At 47.5% G+C, this 23,134-nt stretch overlaps 1 protein-coding gene across 1 annotated transcript in view; it reads right to left on the bottom strand.

Annotated features, from left to right (window-relative positions):
• Window positions 1–23,134, bottom strand: part of scara5 (scavenger receptor class A, member 5 (putative)) — a 175,039-nt gene that overhangs the window by 30,605 nt on the left and 121,300 nt on the right. The window contains exon 9 of the mRNA XM_085997380.1: window positions 14,179–14,370. Within this exon, the coding sequence (XP_085853506.1) occupies window positions 14,179–14,370 (192 nt within the window). The remainder of the gene's footprint in view (window positions 1–14,178; window positions 14,371–23,134) is intronic.

Below are 23,134 nucleotides of genomic sequence, written 5' to 3'. Positions count from 1 at the left end.
CAGGGCTAAGGGAAAGAGCAGGTAGTGGGACTAATTGGTAGCTCATCCAGAGAGCCAGCACAGGCATGATGGGCCGAATGGCCTCCTTCTGTGCTGTACAATTCTATGATTAACAGCTCCCATTCTATCTGAAATCTATTGATGAAGGTTTAACTGTCAGAACAACCTCATTTTCACAATAGAATCAAGCACCTCAAGGTCAGTGTTTCTCTATGGGACAAAAGATCACCATCAGCTAGTGATCCGAAAACATGAGTTCAAATCCCACCATGGCAGCTGTGGAATTTGAATTCAGTTAATTAAATAAATCTGGAATAAAAAGCTAGTATCAGTAATGCTGACCAGGAAACTACCGGATTCTCATAAAAAACCAATCTGGTTCACTAACACAAACCGAGCTCCGAGAGCGGGAGAGGCGGACCTGTGAGAGGAGAGGCAGGAGAGGCTGATTTAAACCGAGCTCTGAGAGCGGGAGAGGCGGACCTGCAAGAGGAGAGGCGGGAGAGGCTGATTTAAACCGAGCTCCGAGAGCGGGAGAGGCGGACCTGCGAGAGGAGAGGCGGGAGAGGCTGATTTAAGCCGAGCTCCGAGAGCAGGAGAGGTGGACCTGCAAGAGACGAGGTGGGAGAGGCTGATTTAAACCGAGCTCCGAGAGCGGGAGAGGTGGATCTGCAAGAGGAGAGGTGGGAGAGGCTGATTTAAACCGAGCTCCGAGAGCGGGAGAGGTGGACCTGCGATAGGAGAGGCAGGAGAGGCTGATTTAAACCGAACTCCAAGAGCGGGAGAGGCGGACCTACGAGAGGCAAGGTGGGAGAGGCTGATTTAAATCGAGCTCCGAGAGCGGGAGAGGCAGAGCTGCGAGAGGCGAGGCAGGAGAGGCTGATTTAAACCGAGCTCCGAGAGCGGGAGAGGCGGACCTGCGAGAGGCACAGAGCTCCAAGAGCGGGAGAGAGAAGTAAAAAGTAATCAAAGTGTGACGTCACCAGAAAGCAGGTAAGTGATTGGTTGGTGAGTATTTCTCTCTTTCTCGCTTTTTTCCAAACTTAAATTTTGTGGTTTATAGTTCCTAAGGTCTCTGTTGTGCAGTGGGGACTGCTGGTAAACAAGGGCCCTTGAGTATATCATTGAATTATAGTGTAATTGGGGGGATTGATTTGATTTAATTTAATTTGAATTAATTAAAGGGTAAGTCATGGCAGTACAGCTCGGCGCCGTGGTGTGCTCCTCCAGCACTATGTGGGAAATCAGGGACACTTCCTGTGTCCCTGACGACCATGTGTGCGGGAAGTGTATCCAGCTGCAGCTACTGGCAGACCGCATTGCGGCACTGGAGCTGCAAATGGATACATACTGGAGCATTTGCGATGCTTAGGGCATCGTGGAAAGCACGTTTAATGAGTTGGTCACACCGGAGGTAAAGGCTGCACAGGCAGGAAGGGAATGGGTGACTGCCAGGCAGAGTAGTAGGCGCAGGCAGGTAGTGCAGTGGTCCCCTGTGACAATCCCCCTCTCAAACAGATATACCGCTTTGGATATTGTTGGGGAGGATGGCTTATTGGGGGAAGGCAGCAGCAGCCAACTTCCTGGCACCATGAGTGGTTCTGCTGCACAGGACAGGAGGAAAAAGAGGGGTAGAGCTATAGTGATAGGGGATTCTATTGTAAGGGGAATAGATAGGCGTTTCTGCGGCCACAAATGAGACTCCAGGATGGTATGTTGCCTCCCTGGTGCAAGTGTCAAGGATGTCTCAGAGCGGTTGCAGAGCATTTTGGAAGGGGAGGGTGAACAGCCAGTTGTCATGGTGCATATAGGTACCAATGATATAGGTAAAAAATGGGATAAGGTCCTAAAAACTGAATATAGGGAGTTAGGAGGTAAATTTAAAAAAAGGACCTCAAAGGTAGTAATCTCAGGATTGCTACCAGTGCCACGTGCTAGTCAGAGTAGAAATAGAAGGATATTTCAGATGAATATGTGGCTAGAGGAATGGTGCAAGGGGGAGGGATTCAAATTCCTGGGGCATTGGAACCGGTTCTGGGGGAGGTGGGACCAGTACAAACTGGACGGTTTGCACCTGGGCAGGACCGGGACCTATGTCTTAGGGGGAGTGTTTGCTAGTGTACTGGGGGAGGGTTTCAACTAAAATGGCAGGGGGTTGGGAACCTGTGCAGGGAGACAGAGGAAAGTGAAGCAAGGATAGAAGCAAAAGACAGGAAGGAGAAAAGCAAAAGTGGCAGTCAAAGAAATCAAGGGTTTAAATCAAACATGGCCACAGTAAATAATAATTCTAAAAGGTCTAAGAGTGTTAAAAAAACAAGCCTGAAGGCATTGTGTCTTAATGCGAGGAGCATTCGTAATAAGGTGGATGAATTAGCTGCGCAAATAGATGTAAACAGATATGAGTATTGTGTGCAGTTTTGGTCGCCTTATCTGAGGAAGGATGTTCTTGCCATGGAGGGAGTGCAGCGAAGATTCACCAGACTGATACCTGGGATGGCAGGAATGACGTATGAGGAGAGATTGGGTCAATTGGGCTTATACTCGCTGGAGTTTAGAAGAATGAGAGGGGATCTCATTGAAACGTATAAAATTCTAACAGGACTAGACAGACTAGATGCAGGAAGGATGTTCCCGATGGTGGGGGAGTCCAGAACCAGGGGTCACAGTCTAAAGATAAGAGGTAAGTCATTTGGGACAGAGATGAGGAGGAATTTCTTCACCCAGAGAGTGGTGAACCTGTGGAATTCTCTACCACAGAAGGCAGTAGAGGCCAATTCATTAAATATATTCAAGAAGGAGTTAGATATATTTCTTAAGGCTAAAGGGATCAAGGGATATGGGGAGAAGGCAGGGACAGGGTACTGAGTTTGGATGATCAGCCATGATCTTATTGAATGACGGAGCAGGCTCGAGGGGCCGAATGGCCTACTCCTGATCCTATCTTCTATGTTTCTATGTTTCTAATGTTCTTTAGGAAAATAAATCTGCCGCCCTTACCTGGTCTGCCCTACTTGTGACACCAGACCCACAGCAATGTGGTTGACTCTGAAATGGCCTAGCAAGCCACTCAGTTCTATCAAACCACTAGGAAAAACAAGAAGAATAAAACTGGACGGACCACCTGGCATCAACCTAGGCACCGGATTCGGACATGACAGTGGCACATCCAACCCAGTCAACCCTGCAAAGTCTTCCTCACTAACATGTGGGGACTTCTGCCAAAATTGGGAGAGCTGTCTCATAGATTAGTCAAGCAACAGCCTGACATAGTCATACTCACAGAATCATACATTTCAGCCAATGTCCCACGCTCCTCCATCACCATCCCTGGGTATGTCATGTTCGACCAGCAGGACAGACCCACCAGGGGTGGTGGCACAGTGGTATACAGTCGGGAAGGAGTGGCCCTGGGAGTCCTCAACATTGACTCCGAACCCCATGAAGTCTCATGGCTTCAGGTCAAACATGGACAAGGAAACCTCCTGCTGATTACTACCTACCATCCTCGCTTAGCTGCTGAATCAGTTCTCCTCCATGTTGAACACCACTTGGAAGAAGCACTGAGGGTAGCAAGGGTGGGAGACTTCAATGTCCATCACCAAGATTGGCTCAGTAGCACCACTACTGACCGAGCTGGTCGAGTCCTGAAGGACATAACTGCCAGACTGGGCCTGTGGCAGATAGTGAGAGACCCTACACGAGGGAAAAACCTGCTTGACCTCATCCTCACCAATCTACCTGTTGCAGATGCGTCTGTCTATGACAGTATTGGTAGGAGTGACCACCGCACAGTCCTTGTGGAGACAAAGTCCTGTCTTCACACTGATGACACCCTCCATTGTGTTGTGTGGCACTACCACTCAGCTCAAAACTAGACATCCACGAGGCGCTGTGGACCATCTGCAGCAGCTGAATTGTATTCCACCACAATCTGTAACCTCATGATCTGGTATATACCTCCCTCTACCATTACCATCAAGCCAGGGAACCAACCCTGGTTCAATGAGGACTGCAAAAGAGCATGCCAGGAACTGCACCAGCCATACCTAAAAATGAGGTGCCAACCTGGGGAAGCTGCAACACAGGACTATATACATGGTAAACAGCGGAAGCAGCATGCTATAGACAGAGCTAAGCGATTCCACAATCAACGGATAAGATCAAGGCATTGATTTTAACTGACCGTGGAGTCGGGATTGGAGGCATGCGGGGGATTAAAGTCCCGAATTCGGGGGTCCCGACACCATCCCGCCCTAAACCCGCCTCCATGTAAGTTTCAAAGGAGGCGGGTACCCGCCCCGCACTGGGACCCGCCTAACCGAGGCGGGAAGGGATTAGTGCCAATTAACTGCCTGTTAACAGGTAGTTAACAGGCAGTTTTTAGCCTAATCCCTATTTTAAAGCTTGAAGTGTGGGATTCCCGACGGCTCCAAACCACGCCAAGTTAGAGGAGTCGGGCCGTCGGGTTGAAGGATTTGGAGGGGTCAAGATGTCGGTGTTCAGGTGCGTGATGGGTGCATGAGTGCAAAGGTAAGTGTGTTTGGTGTGTCTAAAGTATGTAAAGAAGTTTAAATTACCTGTACTTACCTTTACAGCCTTCCTTCCTCTAGGTTTCGGGAGTCCATCATCTAACTGGCACAGAAAGCAGAATGGCTGCGAACTGTCAAAAGTGACAGCCTTCAGCTTTCTGTGCCGGAGAGATTTCTAACTGAGTCTGTGGAGAAGGACTCAGGTTAGAAGTAAGACTGTCAGTGTTTGACAGCTTCAAACAGCTGTGAAACACTAATATTTCATCTGTCAAAATGTCTTGTCAGATGAAATTTCAGTCTGTGATGTCACCTGTTGCCGGGTGGCCCTTAATTGGCCTGCTGAGCCCGCTAGGCGGGCTCAACAAGGTCAATCAAGTTAAAATCACGTGGATTGGCCGCATCTCGATGGAGGCGGGACTACAACCCCGAAAGTTGTAGTCCCGCCTCCTTCCCGACTTCTGAGTGAAAATCACCCCCCAAAGCTCTGCAGTCCTGCCACATCCAGTCGTGAATGGTGATGGACAATTAAACAACTAACGGGAGGAGGAGGCTCCATGAACAACCCCATGGTGGAGCCCAGCACGTGAGTGCGAAAGACAAGGCTGCGGCATTTGCAACCAGACAGTAGTGCCGAGTGGATGATGTTAAGTCTGTGTGTTATAATGAGAATTACTACACAGACCACAAGAGTAAATTTTAACAGGTCTTTACTAGTCGAAGGTCAGGGCGGAACTGCCCAATAAATCATTACACAGCACTTATATACCGGTGTGGTCACCACCGGTATTACAGTATACAGCAGCCAAGATAAAGTAGTGCAACTCTTAAAATAGTTCTCTTAAAGGTGGAACGGTTACATACACCACAATCCTCCCTTTTTAGCTTAACAGTATATATTCCCCATTAACATAATATAATAACATATATACACAACTTCATGTAAAAACAGTTCACAGATTCAGTCTCTCTGGAGGCTTCCTGACTCGGTCCGGATAACGCCTCGGTGGTGTAGTAGTTTTCGGTGGTGTAGTAGGTTCTTTTGGCAAGGTCGATTCGGCTTGAATGCCAGTGTCGGGTTCATCTGGTTCCAGTATCACCGGATCGGAGGTAGATACTATGGGTATCTCTGCTTCATCATTATTGTCTTCTATTTCCTCCATCACTTCTGCTTTTGCCTCTGCCACCAATTCCCTGAGTGGCTTATTACTGCTGACACTGCTCACAAAAGGGTACTCTTTCTTCTTAGCTTTCAACTGATCGATGAATTTGACATATTCCCTTTCTTGCTCAGCTTTGATTCGTTTGGCCTCATCGCGCAGACGGTTTGTGTGTTCCTGTTCCATTTTCTCAATCAGCTGCTTCTGCTGTCTTTCCAGATTCTCCCACTCTGTGTCAAAGAACTTTTTCTTTGCATTCATCTCTTGCTCAAAACGGCGAATCATTTGTTCTAATTGCTGTTGTAGTTTGAAATTGAGTTGAGTTCGAGCCCGGTGTTCCTCAGAAATGTGCATGTCTGTAAACTGGACAGACTCAGAATTCTCTGTCAAACTATGTTGTTGTTGTTCAGTGGAATTCTGTTCTGATACTTTGTTCTCTTCTGAAGCATTTATGCTCCCCTTCGTTTTTCCATCATTAGTCTGCAAGTCCATTTTAGACTTGTCTTTTGCACATGGGCTGGTCTTACCATCCTCAGTTCCAGAGTCTGAGCTGATTGTCTTCACCGAGTTCTCACTCTCTGCTTTGTCACTGTCACTGCTGCATATGCCCTCATCCAATATTCTGGACAATCGTTCAGGTTTAACATCTTTTTTTCCGGAATCTACCGTTATTGCTTTTAGGGAGTGCCAGTCCATATTTATTTTCCTGATCCACTCCCGTCCCAGAAGTGGTGGACCTCCCTCAGGTAGTACATATATGTCCATTCCTTGGTGTTCTTTGCCCTGGTGTACCACCTTGACTTTTATCTTTCCGATGGGGTATACTCTTTGCCCCGTGTATGTCTGCAATACTATCTCCGTATCCCGTAGGGGAATATGTGTGAATAACCTTTTGTAATCTTGCTTATTCATGACCGTCAATGCTGATCCGGTGTCCAATTCCATCTTCACTTGGACTCCTGCTATCTGAAGTGTGACCCAGATAGTTTGTAGGTCAGCTTCCTTACTCACATTGTGAATTCTCAGACTACCCAGTTCCTTGCTGTTGGAGTCTGAATCCGAATTCTGTTCATCCGAACTCTTCTCAGCCACCTTATGTACCTTTCTGCACTTTTCCTGCGGTGACTTTTTGTTGCTGGTCTTCTTTCCTGACCGGCATACTTTAGCTATGTGACCAAGCTTGCCACATTTTCTACATTCCTGGTTTTTAAACCAGCATTGGTTCTGATCATGTGTTGTCTTCCCACAACGATAACATTTCGTTGTACCCAAAGCCATTTGATCTACGCTGAGTACCGCTGCCTTCAGCTGCATTTCCGCAGTGCCTCTCGCTGCGGCTTCGTACGATGCTGCAATAGTGACAGCCTTATCAAGTGTAAGATCATTCTCTTCAAGTAGCCGCTTTTGTGTTCCTTCTTTCGACAATCCACACACGAATTTGTCTCTCAGTGCCTCTGTCAGTCTTTCCCCAAACTGACAGTATTTCGCTAGCTTACGCAGTTCAATTAAATACTCCGCGTTGCTTTCCTCTTTCCGTTGCGTTCTCGCATAAAATTTAAATCGTTCCGCTAACATCAGCGGTGTGGGGTTCAAATGATTTCTCAGGACAGCAACAATATTAGCGAAAGTCTGATCCGCCGGTTTAGCTGGTGATAGAAGATGCTTCAATAGCCCGTATGTCTTCGCACCCATTGAGTTTAGTAAGGTTAGTGCTTTGTCTTTATTTGATATTTTATTTGCCTTACGATAAATCTCTATGCGTTCTACATACGTGGCCCAATCTTCAACATCGGGATCGAAATCGTTGATGTTACCACGCTTAGGCATCCTCGCAATCTTCTTGAGAAACAAAAAGAAATTTTTCTTTTCTTTTTTTTTTCAAAATGGCGGTTTCCCGCACTTGTCTTCTTCCCCCGCCTACGAAAATGGCGGCTTCCCGCGTTTGCCTTTCTCCCCCGCTGGCTGTAATAGCGATTGCCGTATTGCTGCGTTCGCCCTCCCCAGCGGTTCTCAAATCGTGCCTCCCAGCCCCTCTTGCAGTCCGGTCCTTTCCCCCCGGCTGTGGCTGAGTTCTCCGCGGTTTTTTTTTCGTTTTTTTAAATTTTCTCCCGCGCCTTACGCTGTCCTGGTCGCTGCGCCTTGCGGCCTCAGTAGCTGCCCAGCCTTTTTCACCGGTCGCGGTCGAGCTCTCTCTCGACGCTGTTGCGTCTCCCAGCCCGCTTGCAGCCCGGTCTTTTACACCGGCTGCGTTTGCATTCACCGTGGCTCCCATGCCTTACGCTGCCCCAGTCTCAGCGCCTCTGGCCCCGACTTCTGTCCGACTCTTTTCCCCGGCCGTGGTCGAGTTCTCCGCCCTTATATCCTCCGTTTTTCCCTCCCCTACTTCACAGCCAACGTGGCCGACTTGCTGCTCGTCGCTGATCGGCTTACCCACCACCGTGATAGAAGGGATGATCACTGCCTGTTGCTGATGGAAGGCTTCGTGTCAGAATTCTTCCTTTGCTCTGCAGACCCGAGTCTTTTCTCAGCAGAATGATGAGGGCGGATGCCTCTTCTCGACGCCCGTTAAACTGCCTTGGATGTATCTCTGCCGCAGGGTAAGATCGTACTCGTCGCCACTGTTAAGTCTGTGTGTTATAATGAGAATTACTACATAGACCACAAGAGTAAATTTTAACAGGTCTTTACTAGTCGAAGGTCAGGGCGGAACTGCCCAATAAATCATTACACAGCACTTATATACCGGTGTGGTCACCACCGGTATTACAGTATACAGCAGCCAAGATAAAGTAGTGCAACTCTTAAAATAGTTCTCTTAAAGGTGGAACGGTTACATACACCACAGATGATACATTGTGGTCCCCTCCTGAGGTCTTCACCATCACAGAAGGCAGTCTTCAGTAAATTTGATTCACTCCACGTGATATCAAGAAATGCCTGAGCACACTGGATACAGCAAAGGCTATAGGTCCTGACAACATCCCGGCTGTTGTGCTGAAGATTTGTGCTCCAGAACTAGCCACGCCTCTAGCCAAGCTGTTCTAGTACAGCTACAACACTGGCATTTACCCAACAAAGTGGAAAATTGCCCAAATTTGTCCTGTCCACAAAAAGCAGGACAAATCCAATTTGGCCAATTACTGCCCCAGCAGCCTACACGCAATCATCAGCAAAGTGATGGAAGGTGTCGTCGACAGTGCTATCAAGCAGCACTTACTCACCAATAACCTGCTCACCAATACCCAGTTTGGGCTTCACCAGGACCACTCGGTTCTAGACCTCATTACAGCCTTGTTCCAAACATGGACAAAAGAGCTTAATTAAAGACCTGGGTGTTCTTGTACACCAGTCACTGAAAGCAAACATGCAGGTGTAGCAAGCAGTTAGGAAGGCAAATGGTATGTTGGCTTTCATTGCAAGAGGATTTGAGTACAGGAGCAAGGATGTCTTACTACAATTATACAGGGCCTTGGTGAGACCACACTTGGAGTACTGTGTGCAGTTTTGGTCTCCTTACCTAAGAAAGGATATACTTGCCATAGAGGGAGTGCAGCAAAGGTTCACCAGACTGATTCCTGGGGTGGCAGGACTGTCGTATGAGGAGAGATTGGGTCGACTAGGCCTGTATTCACTAGAGTTTAGAAGAATGAGAAGGGATCTCATTGAAACATATAAAATTCTGACAGGGCTAGACAGACTGTATGCAGGGAGGATGTTTCCCCTGGCGGGGGGGCCTAGAATGAGAGGTCACAGTCTCAGGATACGGGGTAGGAAATTTAAGACTGAGATGAGGAGAAATGCCTTCACTCAGAGGGTGGTGAACCTGTGGAATTCTCTACCACAGAAGGCTGTGGAGGCCAAGTCACTGAATATATTTAAGAAGGAAATAGATAGATTTCTAGACACAAAAGGCATGAAGGGGTATGGGGAGAGAGCGGGAATATGGTATTGAGATAGAGGATCAGCCATGATCATATTGAATGGTGGAGCAGGCTCAAAGGGCCGAACAGCCTACTCCTGCTCTTATTTTTCTATGTTTCTATGTTTCTAGAGGTGAGGTGAGAGTGACTGCCCTTGACATCAAGGCAGCATTTGACCGAGTGTGGCATCAAGGAGCAGTAGTAAAATTGAAGTCAATGGTAATTGGTGAAAACTCACCACTGGCTGGAGTCATACCTAGCACAAAGGAAGATGGTTGTGGTTGTTGGAGGCAACTCATCTCAGCCCCAGGACATCGCTGCAGGTGTTCCTCAGGGCAGTGTCCTAGGCTCAACCATCTTCAGCTGCTTCATTAATGACCTTCCCTTCATTTAAGGTCAGAAGTGGGGATGTTCATTGATGACTGCACAGCATTCATTTCCATTTGCAACTCCTCAAATAATGAAGCAGTCGGTGCCCGCATGCAGCAAGTCCTGGATAACATTCAGGCTTGGGCTGATTAGTGGCATTCACGCCACACAAGTGCCAGGCACTGGCCATCTCCAGCAAGAGAAGCCTAGACACCTCCCCTTGACATTCAATGGGATTACCATTGGCAAATCCCCCACCATCAACATCCTGGAGGTCACCATTGACCAGAAACTTAATTGGACCAGCCACATAAATACTGTGGCTGCATGAACAGGTCAGAGGCTGGGTATTCAGCGGCGAGTGACTCACCTCCTGACTCCCCAAAGCCTTTCCACCATCTACAAGCCACAAGTCTGGATTGTGATGGAATACTCTCCATTTGCTTGGATGAGTGAAGCTCCAACAAATCTCAAGAAGCTCGACACCATCCACGACAAAGCAGACCACTTAGTTGGCACCCCATCCACCACCTTAAACATTCACTCCCTCCAGCGCCACGCAACGCGGCTGCAGTGTGTACCATCTACAAGATGCACTGCAGCAACTCGCTAAGGCTTCTTCGACAGGTCCTCCTAAACCTGTGACCTCTACCACCTAAAAGGACAAGGGCAGCAGACGCATAGGAACACCACCACCTGCAAGTTCCTCTCCAAGTCACACACCTTTCTGGCTTGGAAATATATCGCCGTTCCTTCATCGTCGCTCAGTCAAAATCCTGGATTTCCCTCCCTAACAGCACTATGGGAGTACCTTATAAGAACATAAGAATTAGGAGCAGGAGTAGGCCATATGGCCTCTCGAACCTGCTCCGCCATTCAATAAGATCATGGCTGATCTTCGACCCCAACCCCACTTTCCCGCACGATCTCCATATCCCTTGATTCCCCTAGAGTCCAAAAATCTATCTATCTCTTGAATATACTTAACGATTCAGCATCTACAGCCCTATGGAGTCCATAGAATTACAAAGATTCACAACCCTCTGAGTGTAGAAATTCTTCCTCATCTCAGTTTTAAATGGCCAACCCGTTATCCTGAGACTATGCCCCATAGTTCTAGACTCTCCAGCCAGGGGAAACAACCTCTCAGCATCAACACTGTCAATCCCCCTCAGAATCTTATGTTTCAATGAGATCACCTCTCATTCTTCTAAACCCCAGAGAGTATAGGCCCAATCCACTCACCTCATGAACTGCAGCAGTTAAGGAAGGCAGCTCACCACCACCTTCTCAAGGATAATTAGGGATGGGCAATAAATGCTGGCTTTGCCAGCGACGCCCACATCCCATGAATGCCCCCCACCCCACCACTGCAATACAGGTTTTATTCTCACAAGTTACAGATAAAGCTATTGCAGGAATTGGAAAGATAAATTCATATTGATTCAATAGGGGAGCTCCTCTGGGTATGAAGATGAATATGAAGCCTCTAATTATCACCTGTGCTTTAGTCAGTGTAATTACCGACAGCTGCAAGACAGAGAGAGACAGAGGCCGGAATGTTCTGAGGTAAGAGCGGGTGGGTTGGAGGCGTGGGGGGAAGTGAAAGTTGAAAAAAATGTGAACCCTGATCCCAAGCTACCTCCAACCCGCCCACTTTCACCTTTCACTCAGGCGGGGTGGGGGGGGCAGGCTGCCAACCTGCTACCAAGAGGTGGGTTGGCAATTTAACTATTATAATGAGGCCTGTAGCTTCTACTTTAACCTGCTATGCCGGTTTAACAGCAGACAGCCGGGGATCCCGGGGCTCAGGATTTCTGGTAGTTGCAACGAGGCGACCTCAGCCTCGGGGAGCAATCCTTGTGGGTCAGGAGGAGCAGGAGTGCTTCCTCCCAGCCCCTCAAGCTCCCCCACCATCAGCCTGGCCCTCCCCGGGGCCGGGGTCAGACCCCCGGGCCTGGAACACACCCCCCTCCGGCACTGCGATTGGCCCCGGGGTCGGGTATTGGACCCCGCCTTCCACCCCCCCCCGGGGAATCAGACTTCCGGGCTTGGCCCCCCCCCACCCCCACCCCCACCATCCTGGGCCCAGCACTTATCTGTTACTGCGGCCTCCTTCTCCTAATTCCCCACATGACTGGAAGCCAGGCTGACTTCTGGGCAGGGAACCCGCCCCTGAAGTCGCATGCACGCTGTGGAATTTCCCATTGTCTCCCGGGTCCCCCCGCACCAAGTGGGTGGGACCCAGCAAATTCCAGCCCAGAAAAAGAGAGCAGCAGACAGATCCTTCTTAATTTGTGTTTGTTTAAAAAAAACGAAGTTGAATTTTGTAATCAAACAAAGCTTCTTTGAGATAAATGAATGCGAGGGGTGTGGGGAGAATAGGAGTGTCAAAGAAGGAAGGAAACAGGAAGGGTGAGCGGGCCTCTGGCCTCTTAATACCCGTCCTTGAGGAGATCAAGTGGGAGTGAGGGGAAAGTGAAGGGTGTGAGTGACAGTAGAGTGTGGGTGAGGGTAGGATACATGGGTCTGGCGGATAGTTCAAAGTGAAGGAGGTAAGTCTAAATGGGTGTGAGTAGAAATAGTGATGGGAGTGATGGGGAATAGGAAAGCGAGGGGATGGTAAGAATATGAAGAGGTAGAGAATGCGGTGGGAGTGAGGGGATGGGAGGAAACATGAGTGATGGGGGTGGGGAATGGGAAGGGGGTTGCAGAGGGCTGCAGGCCACAATTATCTTCCAATCACAACTAGAAAATGCAGCCTGCAGTCATCAGTGCCTTCTTTTCATGCACACTACACTATGCTAACCACCACCTCCTATGTGAAAGGAAAGAAGAAAAGATAGAGAGAAGCAAAGAAAGAGTTAAAGAAAGAGAAAGAGAGAAGAAGAGAAAGTGAGCCAGAAACAGAAGAGGAAGAGGAGATGACAGAGAGAGAAACAGAAACTCAAAGGCAGCCGAGACCGTAAGAAAAATAGCATAACAACAACAACAACTTGTATTTATATAGCGCCTTTAACGTAGTAAACATCCTAAGGTGCTTCACAAGAGTGTTATAAGACAAAAAATTGACATATTCTCCGACTTACCATGTGCAATGCCATGGGAGCTCACTTAGTCGATATAATATTTGCCATTTGGAATAAGTCATGTTCTGGCTCTTTCTAAGACTGAAAACATAACTAGAAGTCTGGCCCCATTCCTGAAGAATAATAATACAAGATTTACGCCCATAAAAACCACAGCATGGGAGTACGCCTTCCACCTTCCTTAGGGACCAGAAACATGGAAAGCCAACCTAAATGCACTGCGAGACAAAAAAGAGTAATCCCTGATTGATCCTGCCCAGGCATCACTATCCTTGTGGCCACCAACAGAAGCACTGATCCTGAAACTTTCTTGTATTAATGTAAGAATATTTTTTAAAATCATGCCATAGGATCATAGTAAAATATGCTCCTGCAAATACATATTAGAAAAATATACAACTCCATCAATGTGTAAGGCAAAATAAGATTCTGAAAATATATTTTTAAAGAAGAAATTAAATATTGCATTATACTTATACAATAAAAACTCTCACATGGTTTGTTGGTGATTAGGCTGCTATGATCATGTGGTTTATAGGTTGTTTCTAATGCAATTTAACCATGGTGCAATATCATTAAAGTTTACCCCATGTAGGTTGTAGTGTCTAATGATAGCCAAAGCAAAGAAACAAGGGCCACTTCATTCTCAACAGAAAAAAGCTTGTATGAAATATAATTTTGATTACAAATCAACAATAAAGTGTGGCATCTCCGGCTGCCCAACATCCCAAGGTCAATAAATAAACAGGCGGCCACACCCTTTAGGGGCAACTTGAAGCTTGCAGAGGGGGAGTCCCATCTCTTCCTCTGACGCTGGCATTGGGGGGTGGGGGTAGGATGGAGAAGTGCCAGTGCCCCCTACCGTAAGATTATCTCATTGAGCCAAAAAAAGGGGTAGAGACCTAGCTGGGTTCCACCCCAAATTCCAACCCCCACGCAGATTGTGTAATTTTTATGTTATAAAGGCACAGGAATTTCTACCTCAAATCTTTTTTAAGGATGCAGATTTAAATGGAAAATTTGCCATTGTTCAACCAGCATAAAACTTGGTTGACGGAAACAGAAAACCCAACACTCATTTACATTTTCATTTTCGGAAAAATTAAAATGTTACCTTGTCCAAATTTATTTGCCGTATGAGTTTCAGAAGCCTCTTTATAACCGAGCATCCTGCAGACCACGTCTCCATCCTGCTTGTCCCATTTATCATCGCACACTGTTCCCCATAGCTTGTCATAGAAAACCTCCACCCTGCCTTCATGAGGTCCTGAGCCATTCACCAGTCTTATGACAGGTTCAATTTCTCCTAATGAAAACATGTATTAACAAACTGATTAACATCCAATCAAAATAAATAAATCTCCAGAACCTGATGGTTTCCACCCCAGAGTATTAAAAGAAATAGGCAAGGAAATTACAGATGCGGTAAACATAATTTTCCAAAGCTCTCTAGATTCAGGAATTGTGGGGGCGATTTTGTTAATGGGGGCGCGTTGGAGGCGGGACTGCTGCTTGATGAGTCGATGTCCTGCCTCCATCGGTTTGTGGCCAACCCACGCTATTTTCCCTTGATTGACCTTGTTAAGCCCGCTTGCAGAGAACGTCAATGTATGACGTTTCATCTGTCAAATATTTTTGACAGATGAATTGTCATCGTTTGACAGCTCTGTGAAGCTGTCAAACAGTGACATTCTCTGTAGTTTGATGAGGTCTAAGACCTCATCAAACTTCTTTCTTTTACGGAAATGAGATGGTTGTTGCATCTGAGAATGCAGCAACCATCTCTCATCTGCAACACGGAGGTCCAAGACTCTCCGCATACACACCGACTGAAGCCTGCAGGAAGAAACAAAGGTAAGTACACTTTTACTAACACTTTGCATTTACCTCAGATACCCACCTCTACACTCTTGCACCCATCACTTACCTTCACACCACACTTTTGCACCCATCCCCCGACCCCCGCAGACCCAGTACTTGTCTCGTTGACCTGGCGGGTTTTGGAGTCTTCGGGAAGCCCGTACTTGTGAGGGCAAAAAGGGGATAATCCTATTTTCTGCCTGTTAACTACCTGTTAACAGGAAGTTAATAGGCTTTAATCCCTTCCCGCCTCCAAGGAGACAGGACCCAAGCGGGACGGCTACCCATCTCCTAGGAAGATGGCATGGAAGCGGGTTGGGCACCCGCCCCCAAATTCTGCCATTTTCCCGGCAGTCCCGCTTCCATACCCACCTACACAGAGCTGGCAAAATCGCACCCTGTGCCTTTGGATTGGAAAATTGGAAATGTCACTCCATTATTTAAGAATGAATGGAAGGAAAGGAGAAAGCAAGTAACTAGAGACCTGTTAGTTTAACATCAGTTGTGGGGAAGCTACTGGAATCTTTCTTTGGAGACAGAGTGACTGAGCACTTGGACAAGTATGAGCTGGTCAAAGCGAGTCAGCATGGATTTGTGGTCCAGTTGAATTATTTGAGAAGTCACTAACACAAGAGATTATTAGCAAAAATGAACATGCGCCGAATTGGAGGTAACCTTGTGACATGGATCGGTATTGATTGGGAGGTTGGAGACACAGAGAGTAGGGGAAAATAAAAGAAGTATAGCTATTTACCCACAGCAGACCTGCGAGTAAGTAATACAGAGGACGGGCAAAATGTCAGTGCACAACACTGCAGGGAATAAACATAAGTGCAGAGTTTTAATCATTACAGCATGGGCTCATCAGCTGTATCACTAGCACATGAACCACAGCAGTGTGGGAGGCGGTTAGTGTGCTGTGCAACTGTGCTCCATAAAAGCACAATGCATGTATTTGTAGGAATTGAACTGCAAGTTGCTATGCCTGATTAGTGGAGCTAAACAATTCAATGGGGTCAGTTAGGTGTAATTCTCAACAGAAGAAATTTCCTTTAGAGCATATTAAAATTCCAAGAAATGTAATTTTAGGTAATGAATTATTAGAGTACTTATAATTTATGTGTGCACACAATATTGCAGTTTAAGTGGCATTACAGTGCCTGTAGGGTGAATATTTATAGGCATTTGCTAGAGTGTTAAAGTAGCACTTGTGGTTCATTAACTTCTACATCTAAGTGCTGATTTTACAAATGCACACTCATGGAGGGTGAGGATCTTCATCGAGAACTGTGTCGTCATAAAATCAGCCCATTTCTTCATGTCCCCTATACCTATGTGCTCCCCCAGCTGACTGTAGGTGTGGGCTAAAGGCTGAGCCACTTGTTTGGTTGCCTTGGATTCAAGTTATCTGTATCAGTAATTACCTCTACTGGACATGCATCAGCACCTGGACTATGTCCTTTGCTACTGTCACTGTTTGATCACTGCTTTCTGGTACCGTGGGCACTTGGGGAGTATTGCATGCAGGATTGGGCTCCACACTATAGGGAGGATGCTGAGGTAACAGAGAGGGTAAAGCATAGATTCATTAGGATGCTATATGAGGGTATATAAATATAAAGAAAGACTTGAAAAATTGGAGCTCTTTTCATTAGAACAGGGGAGATTCTGGGGTCATTTGATAGCAGTGTTTAAAATTGTGAAGGGATGGGAAAGATTAGATAGAAACAGATTGGGATGAATTTTAACCTCCAAAAATCTCAAACCCAACCCCAATCCGCCCACTTCCAAGTTTAGCGGAGGTGGGACAGGAGGTGGGTTGGCCATTTAAATGTTATAATGAGGCTGGGAGCCTCACATTTAACTCCCTTTACAGGTTTAACCCTGGCCGGCCAGGTTTCCCAGGCCTCAGGAAACCCGGCAGCTCAAGGGAGGTGAAGACAGCTTCAGGGAAAAGTTAAGTGTTTCCCCCAACCCCCAAGCTTATCTGCTTCCCTGGGATCAGAGCACTGCCCCCTCCCCCCACCATCAGATCCCCCCCCCCATCCAAAGAATGAAACTGAACTGTCCATGCTTTATATCACTTAAAAGCAACTTTACTGATTTAAGTGGAGAGATAGAAAGATTATTAAAAGCTTCTAAAGCTTGATTGGACACTTCCAGTAATCACAGCAGATTTATAAAGCATTCAGCAAATCAAGGGAAAAATGTCATTTTTACTAGACAAGTATGGAATTCCATGGAGGAATTCCATGCTAACCTGGCAAAAAGAGAAAGAAAGAAGAAAAAATTTGATTTATATAGCACTTATGGTCATCCCAAAATGTTTTACAACCAATGGATTATTTTTGAAGTGTACTTACTGTTATGTAGGCAAATGATTCTACAAACAGCAAATGAGTGAAGGAGAAGATAACCTGTTATAGTGTTTGTTGAGGGAAGAATGTTGGCCAGGACACAAGAAGAACTCTCTGCTCCTCTTTGATTAGTGCCAAAGGATCTTTTATATCCAGCTGAGCAGGCAAATGGAGCCTTGGTTTATTGTCTCATCTGAAAGGCAGCACCTCCGACAATGCAGCACTCCCTTAGGGCTGGATTTTGTCAGGTCCCACCCGCACGGAAGTTTGGGTTTCCCGGCATGTTGAGGAGTTTTAACTGCACAGCGTGCGTGTGTAGGAAAGGGCGGGTTCCCCGACCGGAAGTCAGCCTGATTCACAGGCTGGCTTCCAGTAATGCGGAGAACGCGGAAAAAGAGGCCACAGGACTAGGTAAGTGCTGGGCCCAGGATGGCGGGGGGAGGCGGGGGCAGTCCAAGCCCCGGTGGGGTTGTGGTCCGATCCCCCAGGGGGTGGTGGTGAGCTCGATCTCCAGGAGGGGTCCGATCCCTGATCCCGGGGCTGAGTCGCGGTCCCGGGGCAGGGGGGTGGGTGTTGTTCCAGGCCCAGGGCGGGGGAGCCCAATCCCAGGTGGGGGGGGCGGTGCGGGGTCGACCCCGGCTCCGGGAAGGGCCAGGTTGATGGCGGGAGAGCTTGGGGGGCCGGGAGGAAGCACTCCTGCTCCTCCCGGCCCATGAGGATTGCTCCCCGAGGCTGAGGCCGCCTCATTGCAGTTGCTGGGAATCCCAAGCCCCAGGATCTCCAGCCGCCTGCAGTAAAACCTGCAAAGCAGGTTAAAGTAGAGGCTTCAAGCCTCATTATAATATTTAAATTGCCAACCCGCCTCCTGGCAGCGGGTTGGCACCCAACACCGCCCCCCCCCCCACCCCCGCCCCTCCTGAGGTGAAAGTGGGTGGGTTGGGGTCAGGGTTCACATTTTTTCAACTTTCACTTCCCCCCACCCCGCTAACTCACCTGTTCTTACCTCTGAAAATTCCCGCCTTTGTATTGCACTGAAGTGTCAGCCTAGATTATGTGCTGAAGTCTGTAGTGGGAATTTAACCCACAATCTTTTGAAAGTACTACCAATGGAGCCAAACTGACACTAACAAAATATGGGAGAGGCAGGTACTTCCATGTGTGTTGTCTGTATAAACATGCCAAATAGATTGGTGGAGAAATAGCCCAGGTTCCATTAGTAATAGGTCAACATTCCACTCCCGTTCAGCACAGAGAGCTAAATGCCATTATACCAGGGCTCATTATTGGACCAATACTGGCTGACCTCTGTTCAGTGTCCATGCTAGAAGACCTAAGTGGTAAATGTGGATTATTGTGATTGTGTGGGAGTTCCTGGCAGTGTTTTACAGCTTGTGATTTATGGCTAGCAGATGGCACTGCTGGAAGTACTTTCATTTACAAGTCAAAGCAGACCCACAGGGCCCCTTTACATGATATCATGATGGAAAAATCCACATGCCGCGTTACAAATCCAGCCAAAGTGGAGTGGGCAGAAAGGCTTTATAGATGTTCAACAAATATCGACAAAACATGGATTAACAGTCTTCATAATAAAACATCCAAAAAGTAAAAATGAAACAATGAAGCCTTTAGGAAGAGTATACAACAACTTGCACTTGTATAGTGCCTCTCTTGTAGGAAAACAACCAATCTCACCTCATACAAATACTTTAAAACATTTCTTCTTTTGCTCCAATATTGTTCCTGCCCTGTGGTTCCCATCATACCTTTTGATCAGGACGAGCGACCATACTTATTTTAACAAGATTTCAGGCAGCAGAAATATATTATTTCAATAAGGTAAGGCCTATTACATGATTGCTAATCATGCAAACAGATCAAATTAATGTAATTAACTTTAAATGTAATTAGCCTCCAGGCTTAACTATTCCAACACACTCCTGGTTGGCCTCCCATGTTCTACCCTACTTGAGGTCATCCAAAACTCAGCTGCCCATGTCCTAATTCGCGCCAAGTCCCATTCATCTATCACCCCTGTGCTCGCTGACCGATATTGGCTTCTGGTTAAGCAACGCCTCGATTTTAAAATTCTCCTCCTTGTTTTCAAATCCCTCCATGACCTCGCCCCTCCCTATCCTTGTAATCTCCTCCAGCCCTACAACCCCCAAGATATCTGCACTCTTCGATTCTGGCCTGTTGAGCATCCCCGATTTTAATCACTCCACCATTGGTGGCCGTGACTTCAGCTGCCTAGGCTCTAAGCTCTGGAATTCCCTCCCTAAACCTCTCCACCTCTCTACCTCTCTTTCTTCCTTTAAGACGCTCCTTAAAACCTACCTCTTTGACCAAGCTTTTGGCCATCTGCCCTAATATCTCCTTATGTGTCTCGGAGTCAAATTTTGTTTTATGACACTCCTGTGACGTGCCTTGGGACGTTTGACTATGTTAAAGGTGCTATATAAACACAAGTTGTTATTGTTAAATCATTTAGGACAGAGCAGCTTGCTTGATTGGGACACCTGCCATGGATTCAATACCCACCACCTCAATCACTGATGCACTGTAGCTGCAGTACGTGCTCTCTATAGGATGCACTACACAAACTCACCAAGGTTACTTTGAGTGTACCTTCCTCCCTGCAACATTTACCAGCAAGAAGGACAGGCAGAATAATGTCATGAAAACACTATTGTAGTGTATGTAACTGTTCTACCTTTAAGAGAACTATTGTATGTAACCGTCCACCTTTAAGAGAACTATTTTAGGTGTGGCACTACTTTATCCTGGCTGCTGTATACTGTAATACCGACGGTGACCACACCGGTATATAAGTGCTGTGACAGAATTTATTGGGCAGATTCGCCCTGACCTTCAAATAGTAAAGTCCTGTTTTAAGTTACTCTTGGAGTCTGTGTATTAATTAACTAAACAACCCACAGACTTTACAGTGGCGACGAGTCCGATCGTACCCTGCGGCAACAATACTTCCGAAGCAGTTAACGAGCGTCGAGAAGAGGCAACCGCCCTCGTCGTTCTGCTGGGAGAAAACTCGAGGCTGCAGAACTAGAAAGGAGGAAGAATTTAGAGACAAAGACTTCCATCAGCAACAGGCACTGACTGTCCCTTCTGCCACGGTGAGGAGTGAGCCGATCAGCACGAGAAGCAAGGCGGCCACGGTGACTGTGAGTAAGGGAAAGTAAAAAGAATAACCGGAGGATAAGGGCGGTGCACTCGACCACGGTCGAGGGGGAAAGGAGCCGGACAGAAGTCAGGTCCAGAGGCGCTGAGACTGGGGCAGCGTGGAGCAAGGAAGCCGCGGTACAGACAGGCTGGGGGACGCAACGGCGTCGTGAGACAGCTAGACCGCGACCGGCGAAAAAGGCCGGGCAGCGACCGAAGCCACGAAGCGCTGCGACCGGGAACGTAGGCGCGGGAAGAGATAAACTCAGCCGCAGCCGGGGAGGGAAGCACCGGACTGTGAGAGGGCTGGGAGGCGCGATTGGGAGACGAGCGAGCGGGAGAGGCAGAGTCGACCAAGGGAGACTGAGCGAGAGCCAGTCCAGCGGCTGAAAATGTTCTCCGTCAACGGGGTGTACCCAGCGCCGGTAGAGCCGAGCGAGCGGGAGAGAGACAGAGCCCGAGCAAGGGAGACTGAGCGAGAGCCAGTCCAGCGGCTGAAACTGTTCTCCGTCAACGGGGTGTACCCAGCGCCGGTAGAGCCGAGCGAGCGGGAGAGAGACCGAGCCCGAGCAAGGGGAACTGAGCGAGAGCCAGCCCAGCGGCTGAAACTGTTCGCCGTCAACGGGGTGTACCCAGCGCCGGTTGCCCTGCCGAGAAAAGGGAAAGCACTGAAGCCGACGCGCAGGCTGTGAACCTGAAAGCCAGCGGGTGTCGCCCGTGGGGAAAGTGTACCCCTCCCGCCAGGGAAGAAACGCGGGAAGACGCCATTAGGCGGGGAAGAAGACAGAAGCGGGAAACCGCCATTGAAGTGGGCGGGGAGAGAAGATAAGCGCGGGAAACCGCCATTTTCGAGGGAACCGCCATCTTGAAAAAAAAAAAAAATTTTTAAAGAAATAATTAGTGGTGTTTATCAGGAAGAGAGGACGATGCCTAAGCGTGGTAACATCAACGATTTTAATTCCGAGGTAGAAGACTGGGCCACGTATGTGGAACGCATTGAGATCTATTGTGAGGCCAATAAAATAGAAGAAGATGACAAAGCTATAACCTTGCTGGACTCGATGGGCGCGAAGACATACGGGCTCTTGAAGCATCTACTATCACCGGCTAAACCGGCGGATCAGACTTTCGATGATGTTGTGGCTGTTCTGAGGGATCACTTGAACCCCACACCGTTGATGTTGGCGGAACGATTCAAATTCTATGCGAGAACGCAACGGAAAGACGAAAGCAACGCAGAATACTTGGTCGAACTGCGTAGACTAGCGAAATACTGCCAGTTTGGAGGGAATCTGACAGAGGCATTGCGAGACAAGTTCGTGTGCGGATTGGCAAAGGAAGGAACGCAAAAGCGACTACTCGAAGAGAACGACCTTACACTTGACAGGGCTGTCCTTATTGCAGCATCACACGAAGCCGCAGTGAAGGGAACTGCGGAAATGCAGCTAAAGACAGCGGCACTCAGTGTGGATCAAATTACCTCGACAACAACAAAATGCTATCGTTGTGGGAAGGCAACACACGACCAGAACCAATGCTGGTTTAAGAACCAGGAATGTAGGAAATGTGGCAAACTGGGTCACATAGCTAAGGTATGCCGGTCAGGGAAGAAGACCAACAACCAAAGGACCAACAACCAAAGGAAGCCATCACAGGAAAAGTACAACAAGGTACACAAGGTGGCTGAGAAGAGTTCAGACGAACAGAATTCGGACTCAGACCCAAACGGCCAGGAGCTGGGTAGTCTGAGAATTCACAATGTGAGTAAGGAAGCTGACCTACAAACTATCTGGGTCATGCTAAAAATAGCTGGAGTCCAAGTGAAAATGGAGTTGGACACTGGATCAGCTCTATCAGTCATAAATCGAAGGGATTACCACCAGCTATTCTCACATATACCCTTAAGAGATACCAAGTTCGTATTGCAGACATACACGGGGCATAAAGTATACCCCATGGGAAAGATAAGAGTCAAGGTGAGAGATAGGGGTAAAGAACACTCAAGAATGAACTTATACGTACTACCTGAGGGAGGCCCACCACTTCTAGGATGGGAGTGGATCAAGAAAATAGACATGGAATGGCACTATCTAAAAGCCATAACGAGTGAGGACTCGGTGCAGACAATCAGCTCAGATTCTGAATCGGATGACGATAAGACCAACCCAAATGTGAAAGACAAGGCTAAAATGGACTTGCCGACTAAGGTTGGAAAAACGAAGGCATGCAGAAAGGCTTATGCTCCAGAGAAGAACAAAGTTTCAGAACAGATCTCCACCGAACAACGACAACATAGTTTGACAGAGAATTCTGAGTCTGTTCAGTTTAAGGACATATCCATGACGGAAGAACACCGAGCTCGGACTCAACTTTATTTCAAATTACGACAACAATTAGAACAATTGAGTTACCGTCTCGTACAAGAGATGAAAACAATGAAAAAGTTCTATGACACCGAATGGGAGAATCTGGAAAGACAACAGAAGCAGCTAGCTCAAGCAGAGAGCGACCATAGAGCCATCGTGACCAATCACCAATCACATCTTCCTTATGATGTTCAGGAGTTAGAATATTTGCAGAAAGAAGCAAATGAAGAGGAATCTTCAGGAAGCCAGGATTTTATTCCAGTTCTTCTCTACGACTCCTTACAAGCAGAGTGTGAGAAGTTGAAGG

Source organism: Somniosus microcephalus, chromosome 9 (assembly GCF_052327205.1).
Source record: "Somniosus microcephalus isolate GS21.2 chromosome 9, FLI_Smic_1.0, whole genome shotgun sequence".
Classification (NCBI taxonomy): Eukaryota; Metazoa; Chordata; class Chondrichthyes; order Squaliformes; family Somniosidae; genus Somniosus; species Somniosus microcephalus.
Note: the sequence above shows the minus strand (reverse complement) of the source record. Positions and strands in the feature narration are given on the sequence as shown.